The following is a 21,173-nucleotide window of genomic DNA, read 5'->3' as shown; positions in this document are numbered from 1 at the left end:
TTGAGGAACTCAGGACTGAAATGATCGAAAAGAACTTTGCCATTAAGAATTGAGGAAGAGATTTGAAGAAGTATTAATTATCGGTGACTACGGATGTGTAGGCATGTCTGCCATGGTGATTCTGAAGTGTTTAAATAAAGCTGATGGCCACACACCCACAAAAACACACTCTAACACATGCATGGCCACACAGCAAGAGCTGGCATGGTAACGTCTTATAGTGACCTACTAGGGCCCCATTTGTTACAATAGCTCTCTCTCACACACACACACACACACACACACACAGTACACACACACACACACACACACACACACACACACACACACACACACACACACACACACTCATACATACACACACACACACACACACACACACACACACAGACTAATTTACTAGCTCTCTCTCACTGTATTATTTGCTGCTGATGTAATATAATGCTCTACCATAAAGCTTTCATCTGGACTTAAGGCATCATGTCAGACAATTCAGTACCTGTACTAAATTAGCTACAGACTTTCAAAGAGTTCATGTTATAATCTGTAGACTTTTAAAGGTAACACTGAACATTTACATCAAATTTGGATAACATCGAAAGTAAAATCATGAATAATGATAGTCTTAAGCACTGTATATTGGTTTAAATAATAGCGTGTCTTGCTGAAGCATGATTTGAGTGCTCCGTATTTGCGAAAACTGAATTTGGATGATTGCTGACGTCAGTGCACGAGTGTGTCTGGCTGTACGAGATAAGGCAGCACAGACTGTCTTATGATTCCCATAGCAAGTTCCTTACTGTGTATCCATGCTCACTGCCTTTCATTTACACTGCAGCAGGAGATCTAGTTTCAAACTCCAAACCTATTAGTCATTTATGCTACTGCATTACTGCTGTATCAAAAACCCTGAACCTGAATTACTACAACACCACCATGAAAAGGAGGAGGATATCGTTGATCCGAATTACTAACGTTACACCTATAAGGCATTCCTTTTTATTTAGATGTTTTCAGATGCTGCTTCACTGTCATTACTCTGTATGTATTTATAATTGCTCAGCATGCTGTGAAGCTGATCAAGAATTTGAATCACTGTGCAGTAGAAATACAGATGTGACAAACATACTCCTTTCTTGATATTTGCCTGTTCAGATGATACTCCTACATTTTCCACCTACAGATCATATAACTCTAAAGTAATCTTTCTTGTCGTCATGTTCCTCTCCTTTGTTCTATCTCTCTGTCTCTCTGTCTCTCTCTTTCTCTCTCTGCCTCTCTCTCTCTCTCACTCTCACTCTCGCTCTTTCTGTGCACCAGTGCTGCGGCAGACAGGATGACATCACCACTAAGACATCACACTGCAGTGTGTTTGTGTACAACAGAAGGAGTGCACGTGCCTGCTTGTGTATGTGTATGTGCGATGGTGTGTGAATGCATGCATGCTTGGTGTGTGTTTGTCTGTGTGTCTGTAATTGTGTGTCTGCATGTGAGATTGCCTGAAAGAGCGAAAGAAAAACAGAGGCACAAAGACAAACAGAGAGAGAGATAGAGAGAGAGAGAGAGAGAGAGAGAGAGAGAGAGAGAGAGAGAGAGAGAGAGCGGACATATCGATCATGTATTAAACAGGTGACACTGCAAATAGTGACAATGCCGTATAACAGCACAACAAAACAAGCCGTATAAATAGCCCATATTATATATAGCCTATATATATAAAATAGAAGCCTATATTTAAGGAAAAGCATTACATTTTATATGATTAATTGGAACTAGCATTCTCAAACTGACTGAGCTTTTCTAATTTTAGAGCAACAAAACAGAAAAACAGGGGTCATGTGTATTGTACAAAGGCAAGAAAGTAGAAAAAATGAGAAAGCTCAAGTTAAAAATCCAGCCCATGTCCTTCACCAAGACAAATTTGATCTCACTTCAGACATCTGCAACGTTCATAAATGTGTCTTTTCCGAATTAACCAAAACTCTGCGGCATCCCCCTAATGTATAAAGTTACAGAAGCTGGTTATTGATTCAGACTTCCTCCATGGACTTGAGCATAATGCTGACACGCAACTAACGATTAGCTTGCACTGAGGAAGTGAAGTAACTGCAGCACTTTGCAGCATAAAGTATGATAACATGTTTAATTACGCTTGTATTCACATCTAAATGAATCCCAGTATTTCTGATCGTATCAGCTTGGGGTCCTGATCAAACCTCATGTAAAATAATTCAAAATCTCTAACATGGGCTTTAAGATGGATCGGTATATTTTTTCTGCTGACTCCGCTTTCCTCATTTTCTGCATGCTTCTCTCCTAGCTCACATTTCTCTACTTGGTTCTACTCATTCTGTGGGTGGAGCGTTGCAGTAGAAGACTGAGTAGCTATATCACCTTTATTGCTGGCAGTATGTTCACAGAATGCCGTAAAATGACAAGAACAAAAAACACTATATGCCGACTTCGAGTCTGATTATAAACTAGCCATCATTCTTCTCTGTCATACACAGACAGGCTTGTGTACTACACTGCATGCAGACTTTACCCTAGACAAAAACCCTATTTTGTGTATTTATGTTGGGGGTAGGGTCGGGGGTGGGACTACTAAGTAACTAACTAAGTAACTAGAAATTTGCCTGTTTAATCCCAGACTGCACTATGGGAAAATCTGAAGTTGAGTCTCTACACTGAGCTCTGCCACTGTGCCTTTGTTCCGTTTCTTCTTTCACTTCTATCGAGTCAACAAACTTAAAAATAAAAGAATCAGAGAAAGAGACTGAAAAGAGTCTAAATGAAGAAATGCTGAAATATTATGCCATAAAAGAATATATAGTCTTTATATACAGTAATTCCTGGTATTCATTTTCTTCATATACAGTTCAAATGGAACTGTAAAACAAAGGTACTCAGAATAATAATAATAATAATAATAATGATAATAATAATAATAATAATAATAATAATAATAATAATAATACAACTTTCTAAGGAAAAACAACTTTTAAATGAATCTATCTATCTATCTATTTATTTATTTGTCTATCTATCTATCTATCTATCTATATATCTATCTATCTATCTATCTATCTATCTATCTATCTATCTATCTATCTATCTATCTATCTATCTATCTATCTATCTATCTATCTATCTATCTATCTATCTATCTATACCTTGATTCCATATACCTGATACTTATGTTATTAAAAAAATTTGGGTGGCATATATCAAGCAGTTTAATTTTTTTTCTAGCTGATAGTTTTGTATCCATGGTAACCCAGAAGTATCCGAACCCCGGGTTTTACTTTATCAAATGAAATGTGCAAAGAATCCCCAAGACTCTTTCACTCTGCTCTACTCTAATGTGTATGCACAGCAAACATCATTCTTCAGTAAGATCTTTGTTTTTTAAATTTCCCTTCATTTCACAGCCTGGGAAGATGTAGTAGTAGTAGTAGTAGTAGTAGTAGTAGTAATAATAATAATAATAATAATAATAATAATAATAATAGAAAAGCACTCAACTTATTTACTGTAATGTGTGATACATTTTACTTCCTGTTTCCTGAAATTCTGTCATGATCAAAGTTTTTGTTTTTTTTGTTTTTTGTTTTTTGTTTGTTTTTTGCCAAAAACGATGAGTCTCGTGTGATAAATAAAAAAGAAATGGCGAATGAGGTTACAGCCAGACAGCCAGACACTAAAAATGATGGTCAGACTGTGTCTAAAATAAAAAGCAGATTTAATTTAAAAAAAAAAAAAAAAAAAAAAAAGAAAGCACAAAAGCTATTACTCACTCCCCAAGTGATCTTGCTCGGCATGCCTATTCACCTGCTTCCTCTCTCCAGTTTTGTCTCTTCGCTTGTCTCTTGCCCCACGGCTGTGCTGTGATGCACTGAATATTTGGGCACAAGGCTCCTGGTACTGGGCTGTGGGTCCACCCCAGGACACACACACGCACACACGCACAAACACACACACACACACACACACACACACACACACACACACACACACACACACACACACACACACACACACACTCAACTAAGCAGTACTTGTGAGAGGTGGGTGGTGTTGGGGGATGTTATGGGGCCAAAGGGTTTATCTCTAACAGAAAGCTGTGTCTATCAACACAATTTCACCAAACCACTTGCTCTCTCTCTCTCTCTCTCTCTCTCTCTCTCTCTCTCTTTGACTTTTTTCCTGTGTTGTCTATTCCCTAATGTCTATAACATCTAGTCAGACCTGCACGATGCATTCTGACAAGCGAAAACTTACACTGAATGGTGTGGAGAAAGTGTCTGTGGGAAAAAAGTAGTGGGTGTGTGCACATTTCTAGGTTCTGCCTGATTTCACTCTGCACTTGGAGTTACAGTGAGAAAGCTCACAGCAGGGGGTTTAGGGAGGCACTTCAGCAACAGCAATCTTGGTGACAATGGAGCAGACGTTGATAGGGAGGGTGGATGTGTGTGTGAGTGTGTGTATAAGGGGCCCAGCCTCTTTTAATAAAAGATCCGTCACTTCTTGGTTGAAAAGGCCCCCTTGCTTTCTCTCTCCTGGCCAACGCTGGGAAAAGCACATCCCTGCCAAAGGCATGCACCCAAATAAACGTGTTTTATACAAGAAGAGATGGGGAAGAGTTGAGGATTGTGGCTCAGTGACACTAGACTGTGGGAGAGTGAAACTGTACGAGAATTAGAGATTTTTCTGGAGTGCAGGTTGCAGTCAGTAAGGTCACGGAAGGACAACGAGAGACAGGAGAGAACTGATGGAAAGTCCCTCAGTGATTTTAATCATGTCTATGAAAGAAATTACAATGTCAACTTTGTACATTTGAATTAAGTACAATTTTATTTGAGTTATTTGTAGTTCTTAATTAGTAGTTCTTAATTAGTTCTTAATTACACTGAGAAGACCTGAATACAAAACACTTGTCTATTACGATTTTCATATAATTAAATAATATTTACTTAATAATTTGTTAATTTTGTCCTCATGTTGTTCAATAAAATTGAAACTGTGGCAAAATGTTTTTGATTGAAAATCTGTTACCTGGCAAACCTGCAGTGTCTGATCACGGTAAGCTACTTAGTGCCCATGACCAGTAGCTGAAAAAAAGCTTTAAAAAAGCTGACGCTCCTTCATGTTTTTGAAGCTCATGCAGTACATTTTAACGCATGTGCTACCATGTTCTCTACATTTTAATGACCACTATTCATGCCTCTTAGAGATTTTGTTAAAATCACTGCTGTTATCTCAGGCTTAATAGGTAGTATGATAGAGTGGGAAGCACGAGATGAAGGACTCACTTTACCGAGAGAGAGGAGAGAGGTAAGAGGCTGCTGCATGATCCATAAGGCCAAAATCCAAACTCAAAACTCAAATTATGCATTAAAACAGTGCAGTGCTTGGAATTATACAATATTGACATACGGTAATGTATAAAGAGATCTCCTTGTTATGTCAATAATTTCTCTAAACAGCTTAAGTCTTGTGTTTTTTAGCGATTAATTTAAAAAAAACCCATTAATCAAATCAAATCAAATCAAAATCAAATCAAATCAAATCAAATCAAATTTTATTTGTCACATACACATACATACAGGGTACGACATGCAGTGAAATGCTTTTTGCATCTGTCCGATATATAAGCATAAAAAAAGGAATGCATTAGTCTCAGATATATGCTGTTTGCGCTTGAATTTCATTAGATATCCCGACAAGGTGTGTGCTAAGATATACCATGTTGAAGTTTATTTAAATAAACAAGCTTTCTACAAGCATAATAAATAATATTTGAAGAGAAGAAAAGTCATGTAAATTAGTTTAGTTTTAGATATGCGGATGATAATACTTAATTTCAACATGTATGTTTGTCTCCCACACACATTAAACTGATATCTACTTCAATGTGTTTTTATTATGTCATGAAAGCACATCTTTATACAGTATGCTTACTTGGTCAAATCCCCCTTGCAGGCTTGTAGATGTACAACGCTCAGCCATAATATTACAACTGACAGGTGAAGTGAATAACATTGATTATCTTTTTAAGGCAGTAAGTGAACAGTCGGATGTATTGGAAGTAGAAAAAATGGGCAGGTATTATTGGCAAATTGTGATTGCTAGACGACTGGGACAGAGTATCTCCAAAACAGCAGATCTTGTGTCGTTGTTCCCAGTATGCAGTGGATAGTACCTACCAAAAGTGGCCCAAGGAAGGACAATCGGTGAACCAGTGATAGTATCAGGGTGCTCAAGGCCCACATCGGACACAAGCGATACTGTAGCACAATTTGATGAAAGGTTGGCTGGCAATGATAGAAAGGTTTCAGGGCACACAATCCATCACAGTATGCTGACTTCTGTCCATGGGCATGTGACTATCAGAACTAGAAGATGGAGCTGGACTTTTGTATCTGGTGTGTGTGTCACTTACCTGGGGATGGCTCCAGGACACATGGGAAGAAGGCAAGGTGGTGGCAATGTTCTGGCTCCTGCATTCATATGTAGCACCTACCTAAACATTGTTGTAGACTAAACACACTTCATGGTAACAATGTACAGCAGGATAATTCTCCTTGCTCCCTGATCTTCTTTCAGCAGAATAATTCTCCCTGCCACATTGCAAAAATTGTTCAGAACTGGATTGAAGAACAGTGAAGAGCTCCAGGTGTTGACTTGGCTTCCAAATTCCCCAGATCTAACTCAAATCCAGCATCTCTGGGATGTGCAGGACAAACATGTCTGGCCCATAGAGGCTTTGCCTCAAAACATACAGGATTTAAAGGATCTCTTGCTAACACTTGTCAGAAACCATAGCACACCTTCAGAAGTCTCGTAGAGTCCATGCCATCAGCATGGATACAATACAGCATATTAGGTGGGGTTAAAGTTATGGATGGTTGGTGTTTATTATAATTCTTTGAATTCATATGATATATTCCTAATTCTTATTTAGTTCTGTAGTAAATAATGGACGATACAGTAGCAGGTGACCATAAACTCCAGATGACCCTCCTTTGGTATTAGAGTTATGGACTCTGCTACACACAGTTCAGCATTCAGTAGTTCTGTCTTAACAACAAATAATTTCCAAAGCAACTTTGGATAATTTTTTTGTATTTCAACGAACTAAATAAACTGAGTAGCCTGTGCCCTAGTGAATATCTGTCAGTTTTGGGACTTAATTGGGACAATAATTTATGTTGTACACACTTTGCGTAAATTGTGCCAAAATGTATACTACTACTACTACTAATAATAATAATAATAATAATTATCACAAAAATCTTACATTCACCCATGTATAAATGTATAAATTCAAAAATGTATGGGAAAAAGAAAGTCTAATATCCACCTTGAAAGAAAATGATAAAAGGAAGGAAAATTATATAATGCTAATCAATATAAATAACTTATTTATAACTAAATTTTAGAGTTAGTTTTATTCTTGCTTAATAAAATCTTGACTACATTACATATGCTAAAATAGTTCTATTTCTCTGTTTATTTCCTTGTAAGTGTTGTGAGTTTACTATAAGAGATAAATATTTAAGTTTTTAATGTATTATTATTATTATTATTATTATTATTATTATTATTATTATTATTATTATTATTTTTTTTTTTTTTTTTTTTTTTGCTAACATGAGGGTGTGGTACAATCCAGTGTACAATGAGGTGGAAAAATATGGATTCTAGGATGGTTTTCAGTAGATTGTAATAAAATATTTTGACAAAAGAAAAAGGACACCATAGAATTCTTCAAAACTAGAAAGCTTTTTGGAATAACTATGATAAAAAATTATACTAATTATTACAATATTAGCAAAGTAAACCCCCGGCAAAATGAAGCATAGTTTAAATAGTATTCTTTAAGTATTTTACATATTGCAATGTCTATAGTTTAAGTTAAATACAGTAGATTTTAAATCTACCTAAATAAATAAATTTCTTAACATACTGAAGCACACTTAAGCAAAAAAACAAAAACAAAAAATGTAACTTATTTAACTTATTTAACTGTAATTCCAGTTTCCATAAGTATTTTATTAATAGGATATTTTTGAAAGCAATACCTTAAAGTAAGTAAAAGTGTCTGTTTAATTTAGGAACTACATTTAAGTAAATAGAATTGTGTACAGATGAATAATTATTTTTTTCAATTTATGCTTAATACATCAAAGAGCCTTTAGTTACTACATTCAAATGTATTTTACTGTCACTTAGGTATTAAAAAGGTATTATTAAAAACAGCAAGAGGATACATTTCAATACATTTTAAGAGAATACATACAAATATTGTGTATCCTTTATTTTACAGTCAATAATTATATTTTAGTAAAATTATATTTTTTATACTTAAATAAAAATATGCATAGATTGAGCTAAATGCTGGTTTGTGATTTAATAAACGTATTTGTTATGCTTTATTCTTTATTACCTGTTTATTAACTCTGATTTCCAACTTACTTCTTATTTCTGTATCATATATAGTGTAACTGTGTAAACTCAGTATATAATTTAAATATATTTCAAGTCTGAAAATACTGCAATATATGAGCAACTTTAGACCAGAGAACAAAAAGCTCACTTGGACAACAACAGTCTTAAATCTACCTTGGTGCAAGTTCAAGGAAATTACTCAACTGAATGCATTTAAGATATAATCAATCTTATTTACAATAGAAATGCACTTGTGTTGTCAAAAATTGATCCGGTACAACACATTTATTATTTATTAGTATGTATTCTAAAGTATTAACGTCAAATGTATGTACTTTTCATATTAAATATACTTTTTAAAAGTTGCTTTTTATACTTAATCATGTTTTTATTGGTTACAATACTGTATATTACAACAGAAAACTTTCTGACAAAATATAAATCTTCATAAGTATATGCTACATGACCAGGAATGATCAAGGTCTTTATAAACATAAATTGTCATTAATGAAAAATACATCTATTTAATGACCCTGTAGTCCTTGCTCGTTGAATTGCTACTTATTCATAATACTACTGCAGTTAACAACAAGAAAATGAATGAGCAGGACATCATAACAATGTATTATATAATATTCCGATATTGTACAGTTTTATACTCCAGATCCAATTTTTCTGTTTGTGGCTTTATGAATGAAATTTAGAGTAGATATATTTCTATCAATATACTTCACACTTACCTGCTTATCTATCATATCAGTGTGAGATATGATGTTATAATAATGTCTTCATACTTACCATCTTGTAATTCACAATTATTACCTAGTACTTTGGAGATGTTATCTATGTGGCTATGCTGATGACACACAGCTGTATATTTACCCAACGCAGATGACACATACCAGCTTTATAACTCTGAGGAATGTGTACAGGAAATTACAATTCTTAATTCTGCCAAGACATAAATATATGTTTTAGGCTTGCAAGCAGCTAAGATAAGATTTCTGTATAAAAGTTGCATATTTCTGACTTGTCTTGTATGTGGCAGTGTTATGAATTGCTTGATTCATGTGATTATTGTTTCTAATCTTTCATAACAGAACCAGCAGGTTCAGGGCCAGTTTTTCTGGACAAACAATAAATCTACTGAACTCTACACTACACCGCTAGGACCCTGATGTCTCACTAATACTTTACTGTCTGTAATCACCTGATTAGTAATCATCTTCTTTTCTCCACCTAATTATAAATATATATAACTGTACATGTACATGCATAGTACATGTACCTGGACTATGCAATGACAGTAAGATGCCTAACTGACCATCTATCTATCTATCTATCTATCTATCTATCTATCTATCTATCTATCTATCTATCTATCTATCTATCTATCTACAGTATCAGTAAGTCTCAGACTGTATATGAACCCCACCAGACTTTTGAAACACTTCTCCTGTTGTGGTTCTTCTTGTGGTTCCTCCAGACCTGCCTGGTGCTGTACTTCTGCCCCTTTACCTGGAACTTTATACACTCTTTCTTATATTGATGGTGTAGAATTGAACCTCTTATCTACTGCTGCTGTTAGCAGAAACACCTCCCTTTGTTCATCAAACTAAATTCTATACCCTAATCAGATCAGTACAGTTAGTTTGTCTTTTCCTGCTGTTTACTGTAATGATTTAGAGTCACACTATCCGTGTCACTGGTTCCCTTGTAAGTCTGCCTCCTCTAATGGTTTCTTTCTCATGTCATCTCAGGTAGCTCCTTGCCTCCCACTTGCTCATTAGAGATTTAGATCTACAGGATTTCTGTAAAACTACTATGCAAGACTGATAAAAAAAACTACACAAAGAGCCAAAGTATTGCTTCAGTGGTAGTTTGGTGGTTAGGATATTGAAGTATAAATTGAAAGTCTGAGTGTTCAAATCCCTCCACTGCCAAGCTGTTACCCCCAAAGGGCAATAATCTGCCCTGATGTAAGAAATTAGATGTATGTAAACTGCTCTGGATAACAGCATCTGACAAATCATATGAGTTGTAAGGGTGTTTATATAATACTATTTAATTCATATTTATTTAATTGTAAGTTATAAAAAATATTGAATGAGGTCATGTGTCATCTCAGGGAGGCTTTGTGCCTTAATTAATTACAGAAGAGGTTTAAATGATCTTTACTAATGTTGTTTTAGTCAAACATTTAAATGATAAAAAAATTAAGAAGCAACAATGTGTGTAGCTGCAATGAAAATTGTGATAGTGAGAGAATTCAGAAAAAAATATTTAATGTACCTTTGTTTAATTCAAAAACCTACTAGGATCTTAAAATTAGCAATAAAAGTATTATATATATATATATATATATATATATATATATATATATATATATATATATATATATATATATATATATATATATATATATATACAACAACTATATACATTATACATAATTCTATTTATACATTATATAACTATAATTAGAAATATATATTTTTTAACCTGCTATTAGTTTCTTCAGGGTAGTTTATCAATTATATTAGAATATCAAAAAACACAAAACATAAATATTATTTATATTTTTAGAAGATGTCAGTGTAAAGTCACTGAAATGTTACAAGTGAACAACCGTCAGTTGCTTTCACACACACACACACACACACACACACACGCACACAGTTTACAGTGAAGGTGATGATTTTTGCCATAGCCCAATGCACTTAAATGACTGGATAGGAGAATGAGTGGACACCTATCCCTGACCCTTTCCACGTAGTGCTTACAATGAGAGAATCACATGGAGAGGGAGCCAGCTGAGTGCATTGTGACAGACCATTGCCTTAATTAAATTGTTCTTGAAAGAGATCTTTTCATAAGAAAGAGTAAACTTGTGTTTGTGTGTTCATATGTTGAGATATTTTCTTTTCAAATAACTCTGTATTGAAGTGACACCTGACAAACACTTTCAGGAAGTTTCCACACTTACCACAAATGGTGACTAACAAAGCACTATGAAGACTACATATCAACAATAAAAACCAGACATAACACTACACACACACACACACAAAATATGGAACAAAAACATAATGAATGAACCACTAAGAAAGAACAGCACATGAAACTGAACCTCACTCACCACTCAGATTCAGCTCTTTCTAGCCACAAACACAGCATGAAGGAATATGGATCGTGAACAAATGACAACACATATCGGGGCATGCATTGGTGTCTAGAACTACATGAGTGAACACTGCTTTAAAGTGTGAAGACAGCACACTGTGAAGATGAAGAACCCACAGGAAAAATAAGGAAATATTATAATAGCTTATTCTAATGATCATGAACTTTATTTATCAGATCATTTCATACCTTCAAATAAACAGCAACCATACTAAAGTTAAGGATAATATTTTGCCTGTGGACTCTTTCTTTTGCTGTGTGATGATGTGTATTTATAAATATATAAATTTTTTTAAACATGACAAAAATGACACCAAAAGTCACAGAAAAATGAAATCACAACAAAATCAGATAACTGAATTTGTTCCACAAATATAACCAAGTAGAACAAACAAACAAAAAAGTGTCTGGATTAAAACTACAACCACATCTAAAGTTAGTGAATTAGCCAGCCCAATAGCAACACTAGCAACACAGAACTCCAAAGAAAACTACAGCTACACACATCAACTGCACTGCACAAGAAGCAACCAAAGGGCAAATGACATTTTAAAAATCACACACAAACAAAAACACTAACAATGACAAAGGCGTATCTAGAGGCAGATACGTAATGGGCATAGATATATAAAATTAGGAAGAAGGAAAAAAAGATATACGTGTTGCAGATATTTACTGTTTCATCATAGTGCCACACTCCCTGGCCATCCGGCGGCTCAGAGTTCACACTATTGTCCTGATCGATTAGCCAGCGGTGAACAGCGTGGGCCTAAAAGGACACACGACATAAAAACAGGAGGGCCATTAAATCTTAACAGGTTACAGGGACAATAGAGAGGGAAAGAAGGGACAGGGCCTCAATCATGATATATAGCTTACCAGCTTTTCTCTTTTATCTAATTTTTACTTATTTTAATTTCTAGTTTGTATAAAATGCAAGTTAAAAGAAGTGATGGTAATGTAATGTAATGCACCCCAATTCTGAATCATTCCTAGTGGTAATGGCTCTTGTGCATTGATATGATATTTGCATTGCAAGAGAATGTGATCATGGAAACCCTTTTGTTTTATTTAATCAGGAAAACGTAAAGAGAAATAACAGAGACAGAGAAGGTCATAAGAAGAGGAAAGGAAAATGTCTGTAACAGTCACAGACAAGCAGAATCTCAAAACCTGTCTTGCTCCTTCTTGCTGCAATTGAGATAAAATGTTAGTTTTCGATCATTCACACATATTCATCAAGATTTGTCCATCTGTCAGCACAAGCCAGCGAGGGATGAGAGCCACTGTTTGAGATATCAATAACAAATCCAAGGTGATGTAAGACTCAGTGAGCTGTGCCAGACAGACGCTTGATTACTACCTCATACAATATTAAGAAAAAATGATCCCCATCCAAATTGGCCAAATAGATATTAATGAAATAATTATCATTAACTATTAAAGCCTGTTTCATTTCCCATAAGAAAGAATCAATTTAAATAAACTTAATTAAGAGAAAACCACCTCTTTTAAAAATGATTCTTATTAACCACTCTATAAACCTTGCACACACACAGTACACAAAGGAAACTATTGATATGATTAAAATAAGGACATATACGGTGTTTAAAGTGAACACACACAAGAATAACAATTTTAGAAAGAAAGAGTGTGTGTGTGTGTGTGTGTGTGTGTGTGTGTGTGTTTGTGTGTGTGTGTTTGTGTGTGTGTGTGTGTGAAGGCACACAGAGACACAGCCTGCAGTATTCGAGCTGATTTGTAAAGCGTGTCAGATTTTGAATGTAACTGGATTATAGAATAGCCTGGCAAATGCTTTGTGTGTGAAAGAAGTGGGGGACACCATGCAGGTGTCGATCCTGTAAAGAAAAGAAAGGCTAATTTTTGCAAAACAGCAACGCAAAAAATAATCCTTGCCCTACAATAGAGCTTGATACGCAAGACTGGCTGCACAACACAAGAGCCTGAACAGGCAGAAAAATTGTGACTAAAAAACAGTCGCGTTTCATTTAATTACTTTTGGCAACTAGATCATCGATCTTGTCAAGGAGTGTTTAGTATTGCCTTTCAAATACTGAGAACCTCGACAAAAGTATTTACAATAAAAACTGTATCCTGCGCTTGAATCTGTTCTCCAGTGTCCCTTGAGACATTTGTGACTACGTTTTGGGAATAATCACTTAGTAATGCTGCTTAAAGTAATGCTGTCTGTATGAAGGAACACCTGAGTGAGAATGCAGGATGCACGTAGACAGGATTCCCACCACATTTGTAAACATGTTCATTAGTCACGTTAATTACTATCACACTGAACATTTATTAATTCATTCATCTTCTACCGCTTATCCGAACTATTCTCGGGTCACGGGGAGCCTGTGCCTATCTCAGGCGTCATCGGGCATCAAGGCAGGACGGAGTGCCAACCCATCGCAGGGCACACACACTCTCATTCACTCACGCAATCACACACTACGGACAATTTTCCAGAGATGCCAATCAACCTACCATTCATGTCTTTGGACTGGGGGAGGAAGCTGAAGTACCTGGAGAAAACCCCAGAGGCATGGGGAGAACATGCAAACTCCACACACACAAGGCGGAGGAGGGAATCGAACGCCCATCCCTGGAGGTGTGAGGCGAACGTGCTAACCACTAAGCCACCGTGCCCCCCTCCACACTGAACATATCACACATAATGATCTACAGTAGATGCTGGTCAAATTCCAGAAAGCTGCACATCATATGAGTGAATATCTCTAAATATCTAAAATTGCATAATAAATTTGTGTCACGTAGATATTGTGTTTTACGCAATATGAGCAAAAGCAAAAAAAAAGAAATAATAATAATAATCTAATGTAAATAAATTTTCAGACACATTTTTAGTTTTTTTATTTTATACCCTGTCAAAGAAAATAGTTCCCAATAAAGCCACAGCTGTCTAGATTATTGCACACAGACTGACGGTTTCAGTGTAATAAACTTTTACTGAAACTGGAGTTTTATGCACCAAACACAGACAGGTGAAGTGATACAAACTGAACTACATTTTCTTTCAGGAGACATCCTTTTTTTTCTCTCTCTCTGTTTAACGGTTAATTTTAATATACCTTAATTATGGTAGACTATTCTGTCAGAAACCTTTACCAGTAATAATAAAAGGTTAATTAAATATGAATGAAATTTATCAATGCACAGATAAATGATTTGAAGAAATAAAATATGGCAAAGATTTTTTAATTTTTTATACAACCTAATCAGCAACCTTATTGAATAATCTATATTTATATCATTGTAGCTGAAAAACAATCAAAGAATTGTGAAGAAGTTTGCAGCCTCTACTAAAAGTTTTACAGCAACACTTAACAATAACAGTACATGAAATATCTATATCAGCACAACAATCTGAATGAATCCCTATTTTTTTAGTCTCAGAATATGTCAACATTAACATGTGACCTTTACTGCTATTGGCTACAGCAGTCAAAAAGAAGAACTATGAATGAAGATTACTGATGTTAAACACTTGTCTTCCACTGACCCAGAGCAGATGTTCACAAACTGTGGCTCCATTTCAATATTTTTAGTATGGCCTCATCCACTAGACCTTACCTGACAAGGATGGGGGAACATGTTGGTCCATGCCTTAAGACAGACAACAAAGTTACCATCTTATCAGTAACCTCATGATCTGATGAATTAATTAGTATTATTTATTTAATTAGCATAAGACAAGAAAGAATAAGACAAGAAACGTTCTTATACACACACACACACACACACACACACACACACACACACACACACACACACACACACACATATATATATATGCTTGATGAAAAGCACCAGCAACAATTTCTCTGGTGATATGGATGTATGTCTCAGTGTTAAATGTTTCATCTACATATCCTGTCCTGCATGCAGCAAACAAACTTTGTAATTGAGGAATAAAACTTCATTAGAGCTCCTGGATCACAAGCTTCAAAATGCTGTGGAAAAAAAAATCAGTGAAACATCTTTCGGACCTTGTATGCAGCTAACAGATAAATAAATCTCTCAGGATTGATTTTTCTTCTAAAGTTTCTAAACAGTTTGATATGGATGTGGCATCTAATAGACAATTTGAAAACTTTTTAAAACTATAATTTTTTACCTTATGTTTTTCTTCCCCCCTCTCCTTGATCATCCCCATTGTGTGACAGGGCAGTAAAGCGTATATATGTCCTCTTTCTCACCAATTTTAATCTGTTGCAGACTTTATTATTATGGCCCAGATTGTGGTTCATAGTATTTTACACACCTTACATGAACAGCAAACATTAGTTTTTTTGTGTTGAATGCTCTTTGGTTTTCTCTGCAGTGATGAATAACAAAGGTAAATTACACGTGTATTTATCGCCCAGAGAAATAAGAAAGGTTTTAGAATTCCCCAGGTTTAGAGTTAATTCTTCACACAGCTGCCACAGTAAGACACACACAAATTTCACATGGTTGTATGCTATTCAGTAAAATCTAAACCAAGCACTCCAGCAAAATGACATACATTTAAACACTGGCTTTGTTTGGTGTAGTTCAGATATGAGTATTGAGTAGCTCTACATCACTGCACCGCTTCCAGTAATTCCTACAACATTGGAATCATCACTGAATCATAGATTTTTTTTATCACGTCATCAGGAGAACTTATATATATGAAGATCTGAAGATGACTGTGTGTAGTTGCACCTTATGTTCCACTAGTATTTATTGCCATAAAGCCAACCTTTCAATATTTTTTGAGTGTTTACCTTCACCTATGGAACATCCGTATTTACTCAGTGACTCCAGAAAAACATACACTGTGCATGAAGTGTTCTGGTAAGATTTGGTTCCCATGAGTCACAAAAGTTTGCATCATGCTCTCATGCTCTCTCCCCATGTAATAGTGACAATGTCCTAATACTCGGGCTGTCCAATTGATTGTAGCAGCAATTTATGTTTTTTTTTATTTTTAAAAAATGGACTAAACAAAATAAATAAAAAAAAAAGCTGAGAAAACAAGGACAGCCAGGTGTTACAGTGACTAACATTGCCATGTCTTAAGTCTAAGGTACTTGGTTCTAAGGTCCTGAGGTGGGGCCACTGTCTGTGTGTAGTTTTGCAAGTTCACATGTGTTCCTACTGGTCTCTCCCATTGTCCAAACCATGGCAGTAAGTGGACTGGTAACTCAAAATTGCCACAAGGTTTAAATGAGTTTATGACTGTTATTGTGTGTGCAATGTGATAAACCGTGTCTCATCCAGGGTGTAGTCCTGCCTTATACCCAATGTTCCTGTCAGGGTCTACCATGGCCCTGGTCAAAAGAAAACACTTACTAAAGATGCATGAATGAATGAATGAATGAACAAATGAATGAATGAATGGATGAATGAATGAATGAACAATCTATCTCTACACACAATACAGGACATGTGTAGGTGGGACTTTTTTGCATCCCTCATTAAACTGAGGAAAAAGATCATTGTGTGGCTTTAACCAATAACTACATTTTATTTGTTTGTTTGTTTTGAATCTAGATCTGATGCAACATCACAATCTTCATCAAGAATTAAATTCCAGATGCACAGTAACTGCAATCATTGTGAAACAGTCAAAGATGCTCTCTATATCTCATTTTCTGTTTATATTATTTTACACACACACACTCACACACACACACACACACACACACACACACACACACACACACACACACACACATACTCGCAAGGAGGCACTTTTCCTACAATTTACCACAAAGTATAATTTGCTGCAAAAGCTTGTTACAGTGAATTACTGATTATTTTACAATATATTACACAATCAGACGATGCACAACTTCAAAGAAAGTTACAATTGGGAGAAGACTGTTAATGCTGATGCAGTTGTCTTTTGAGTTAGTTAAAAGATAAAGTTAAAAATAAACCAAAAGTTTGGTATGGACTCAACTTTCTATAATTATCCCAAGAGATCTTTATGGAGCAAGCAGTCAGCAGCAGCTGTGTCTGCAGGGGACAACAATAATAATATTTTGCTCTTGCGTGTCTCTGCACTGCAACAAAGGCATGTTTGAGGAAAACTTGAAGATGAAAATACATCTTAGTTTCTGTGCATGGAATAAAACTGCACCGTAGTCAAAAATAGTTTCCCAACCATAGCAATTATAAAGCTATTGAAATGTTTCTTTCTTTCTTGGTTAAGTAGCATTTAAGTGTTTCATGTGACTATTCCAGTAAACTTTAAATAATTCCCCACAGGAATAGATTCTATTTATTTTTTATTTCATTTTTGTTTCTTTGTGTACATCACTATTCATATCAATATTATATCATGGGTAGAGTGCATTTTTGTTTTAAAATAATACATTGAGTTTTATGTTTGAGTGATGTCATTTCTTCCTGTGGAATGACCTAACTGCTTCCTGCCCTCGCGCAGATCGGCTTTGGTTCCCTGGTAAAGTCTTAAAATATAGCAGATTACCTTAAGAATTTGGACATCCTCTGTGGATGACATGTTTTAGTGCTGGTTGAGTGACATAGAATGTTAAATTGTTGCTATTGGTTCGTATATTTGTATAAATTCAGCTCAAGTTCCCTCCTGGGAACATCATGCAGTTTACTTTGTTGAAATATATTTTCCTTTTATTTATAAAATGCTATGTGTTTATGCATTTTAGTTGATCAGAAACAAGTATAGTGGTCTCTGATTTCACACTTCTCACAGAGACTACAGAATTAAGAGTGTGTTTTAGTCCTTGTCCTGTTTTTAATTTATTAACATAGTCCACCAAAGCTAGTGGTGGTGTGGGATATTTTTGTAGTGTAAGACGAGGTATGTTAAAGCTACAAATCAGGAAATCAATTTAGGACACATCACCTCTTACAGCATATGATTTAAAACCATACACATTTTGGAGATGCTTGTTGTCTTTCATGCAAAATAAAAGGTTAATATTCCAATAAAATTCCAGGTATGCAGTTACCCATAAGAATGGTAAGGTATTCACATTAGTCTTTTAAAGCTCTTGTATTGGGCACAAGAGAATTAGTAAGTGATTTTTATGTGCATTTATTTTTGTCCAATCACTTTCTATAACAGCTCATTTACATTATACCTACTTGCAATTTGGAGTTGCCAAATTATCCACATAACAGCATGTTTTTTAATTAGGTTGAAGGACATGGACACAAGGAAACCTGCATAACAGACAGCAAAGACAGCTGAGGGTGGCATCAATACCAGCTGCACAACCATACTCTCTATAACTTTATTTCCATTATAATTTTTCAGCAAGTCAAATTTGAGCAGCAGAATTTGCTTCTTTGGACAACTAAAAACTCCAAAGTCAAATCGCAGACAGACTACTACTACTGAGGTAATATGCTCCTGAGGTAATATGCTGTTTTGCCCTTTTCAGTAAAATAGTAAAAGACAAATTTCATCAAGTGTATTACAACAAACTGTTTGTGTCAATCAAACATTTTCTACTGACAAGAGCAGTATTCTGAAGAGGGGTAAAATTTATAACAGGAATATGTGTCTGGTGTCCAAGTTGCATAAGGTGTAAAAAAAAAAAAAAGGAAGCGTCTTACCTGGCAAAGCCAATGACATCCAGGACTGAACAACTTGTGGACAGCATAGAGAGACAGTACCTAGGGCTTGCTTATTCCAAAGACAAGTTTGATCAGTACCTTTGTAACACCTAAAATGACAGAGCAAGGGAGCTGGGACGTTGTGGGGCATTGGTATCTCTGCCATAACTCCCTTCCATTTCAATAATAATGCACCAAGCCTAAATGATGTCTAGGATGTTGGGAGAGCTGCCAGAAAAAGTTCAGTATCAGGCCACATCAGAGTATCATACATGGAGTCCTAGCTTTCTGTGCCTGGACCTCAGCAATGCCTCTGCCTCAATCCAACACAAGCTGATGGAAACAGCACCGGTTTGCCAGTATGTTCAATGCAACATCAGGGATCTCATATTGGATTGCTACTGCTGCTATAGTGTATGAGCAACTGGGTGTACCATTTTATTGACATTGTTTGCTCTTGACAGGAATATGCTTGTCAGCAGAATCTGGTGTTTAGCAGCCACCAAGCAGGGCATTCATGGAAGATCCACTGGTGATAACATGGCCGCAATGACAAGTTCATTTTTTCCATAGGGGCATCCAGATCATTTTAATCGCTGAGAAACGAAATGAAGTGTCTGGGCAAGGTCTTTGACTATATCCTGAGGTACACTGCTCCCCTAGGCAACCAACAGTGAGTTTCAGAGGTGGTTGGCAGATATGGGCAAATCAGGAAGTTTCAAACTTGGATTAAACAACATGGCACCTTACCATTACTTCTCTGGATGCTACTGGTCTCTATTGGTCTCTATGAGATCTTGCTTTCTACTGTAATTAAGAGTATTTAAGAAAAAGCCTTCAGCTACATCTTGCATAAGTTTCATGGGTTTACCATGAAGTCTCAGCAGCATAATCTTATTGGGAACAGGAACAAGCTCCCTTTCAGCAGTTAGAGGAATGCATGGTTACCCAGGCAAGAGCAGTGCTCCTCCCTAGCCCTTCCAATCTCTTCAGCCATGGTTTGGCAGACACCCAGCATGCTCACGGTTCCAGAAAAAAAGAACCCTGGAGCATATACTGAACTGTTGTCTAAAGGTCCTGGGAGAGGGGTGCTATTGTTGGCACCATAAACAGGTGCTAAGCATAATAACAAACCAGATGCAGCAAACCAGGCATTCTTTATTTCTATGGCACTGGAGAAGCATTTGAAGGTTAACCTATGGTGATAACTAAAACTTACAGACAGAATCACACTATCAACACTCAGGCCAGATATTTTTTTAAATATCAAAAATCACAAAGCAAATTATGCTACCAGAGCTCACAGTTCCTGGAAGGACTGAATAGAATAGAAGAGGTCTACAAGTATGAGAAGAGCAAAGTATGAGGGCCGTGTAGATAAGTGTGGGAGCCAAGGATGAAGTGCTCCATGTGAGCCTATTAAAGTTTCTTGCAGAGGTTTTGCTGACCTGTCTCTGTACAGGCGCTCAAGCTCCTTGGTATCAGAGTGCTGCACATTAGCAAAGCTATTTAAAACATGAGAGAGGCTGCAAAAAGGCATCAAAATGGCTGTGGATGAAGCAGGGTGATCTGTGGAAAAAATACGCTACTCAGACACAACCCCTATTAGTGAGCTTTCAATGATAACCCTATTGTAATTTAGATAGGAGTGAGATGTGTTGGTGTTATGCACTAATGCATGTACGGTTCTGGTGATTTTAAGTAAACACATTTCTGTGGTGTGAGAAATTCATATGGAATTAGTGGTACTAAACATGCATTAATGTTGCCAGTGGGGATTGCTACTGCCTTAGTTAGTGACAAGACCTGCATGGCTCTGTTTAAGATTAGGCATTAGGTATATAGTAAGGAATCCATAATGAAACAGTAACTATGAACATGCATCAACTATGCCAATAGGGTTTGCTACAGCTTTAGTCACCAGG

General features: G+C 36.0%; 1 protein-coding gene across 7 annotated transcripts in view; it reads right to left on the bottom strand.

The window, feature by feature from the left end:
• ank1a (ankyrin 1, erythrocytic a) overlaps positions 1 to 4,003 on the bottom strand; it is a 57,475-nt gene extending 53,472 nt beyond the window's left edge. For 3 of the 7 annotated variants that reach the window (XM_060882697.1, XM_060882699.1, XM_060882700.1), the window contains exon 1: positions 3,798 to 4,002. In XM_060882697.1, coding sequence (XP_060738680.1) covers positions 3,798 to 3,821 — 24 coding nt within the window. In that variant the 5' untranslated portion in view covers positions 3,822 to 4,002. Of the gene's footprint in view, positions 1 to 3,797 lie in introns of all 7 variants that reach the window. The other 4 variants (XR_009649248.1, XM_060882704.1, XM_060882698.1 and 1 more) reach the window with 2 other exon arrangements.
• Between the last annotated feature and the right edge of the window lie 17,170 nt (positions 4,004 to 21,173).

The sequence above is a fragment of the Tachysurus vachellii genome, chromosome 12 (assembly GCF_030014155.1).
Source record: "Tachysurus vachellii isolate PV-2020 chromosome 12, HZAU_Pvac_v1, whole genome shotgun sequence".
Lineage (NCBI taxonomy): Eukaryota > Metazoa > Chordata > Actinopteri > Siluriformes > Bagridae > Tachysurus > Tachysurus vachellii.
This window is presented reverse-complemented; position numbering and strand designations above follow the sequence as displayed.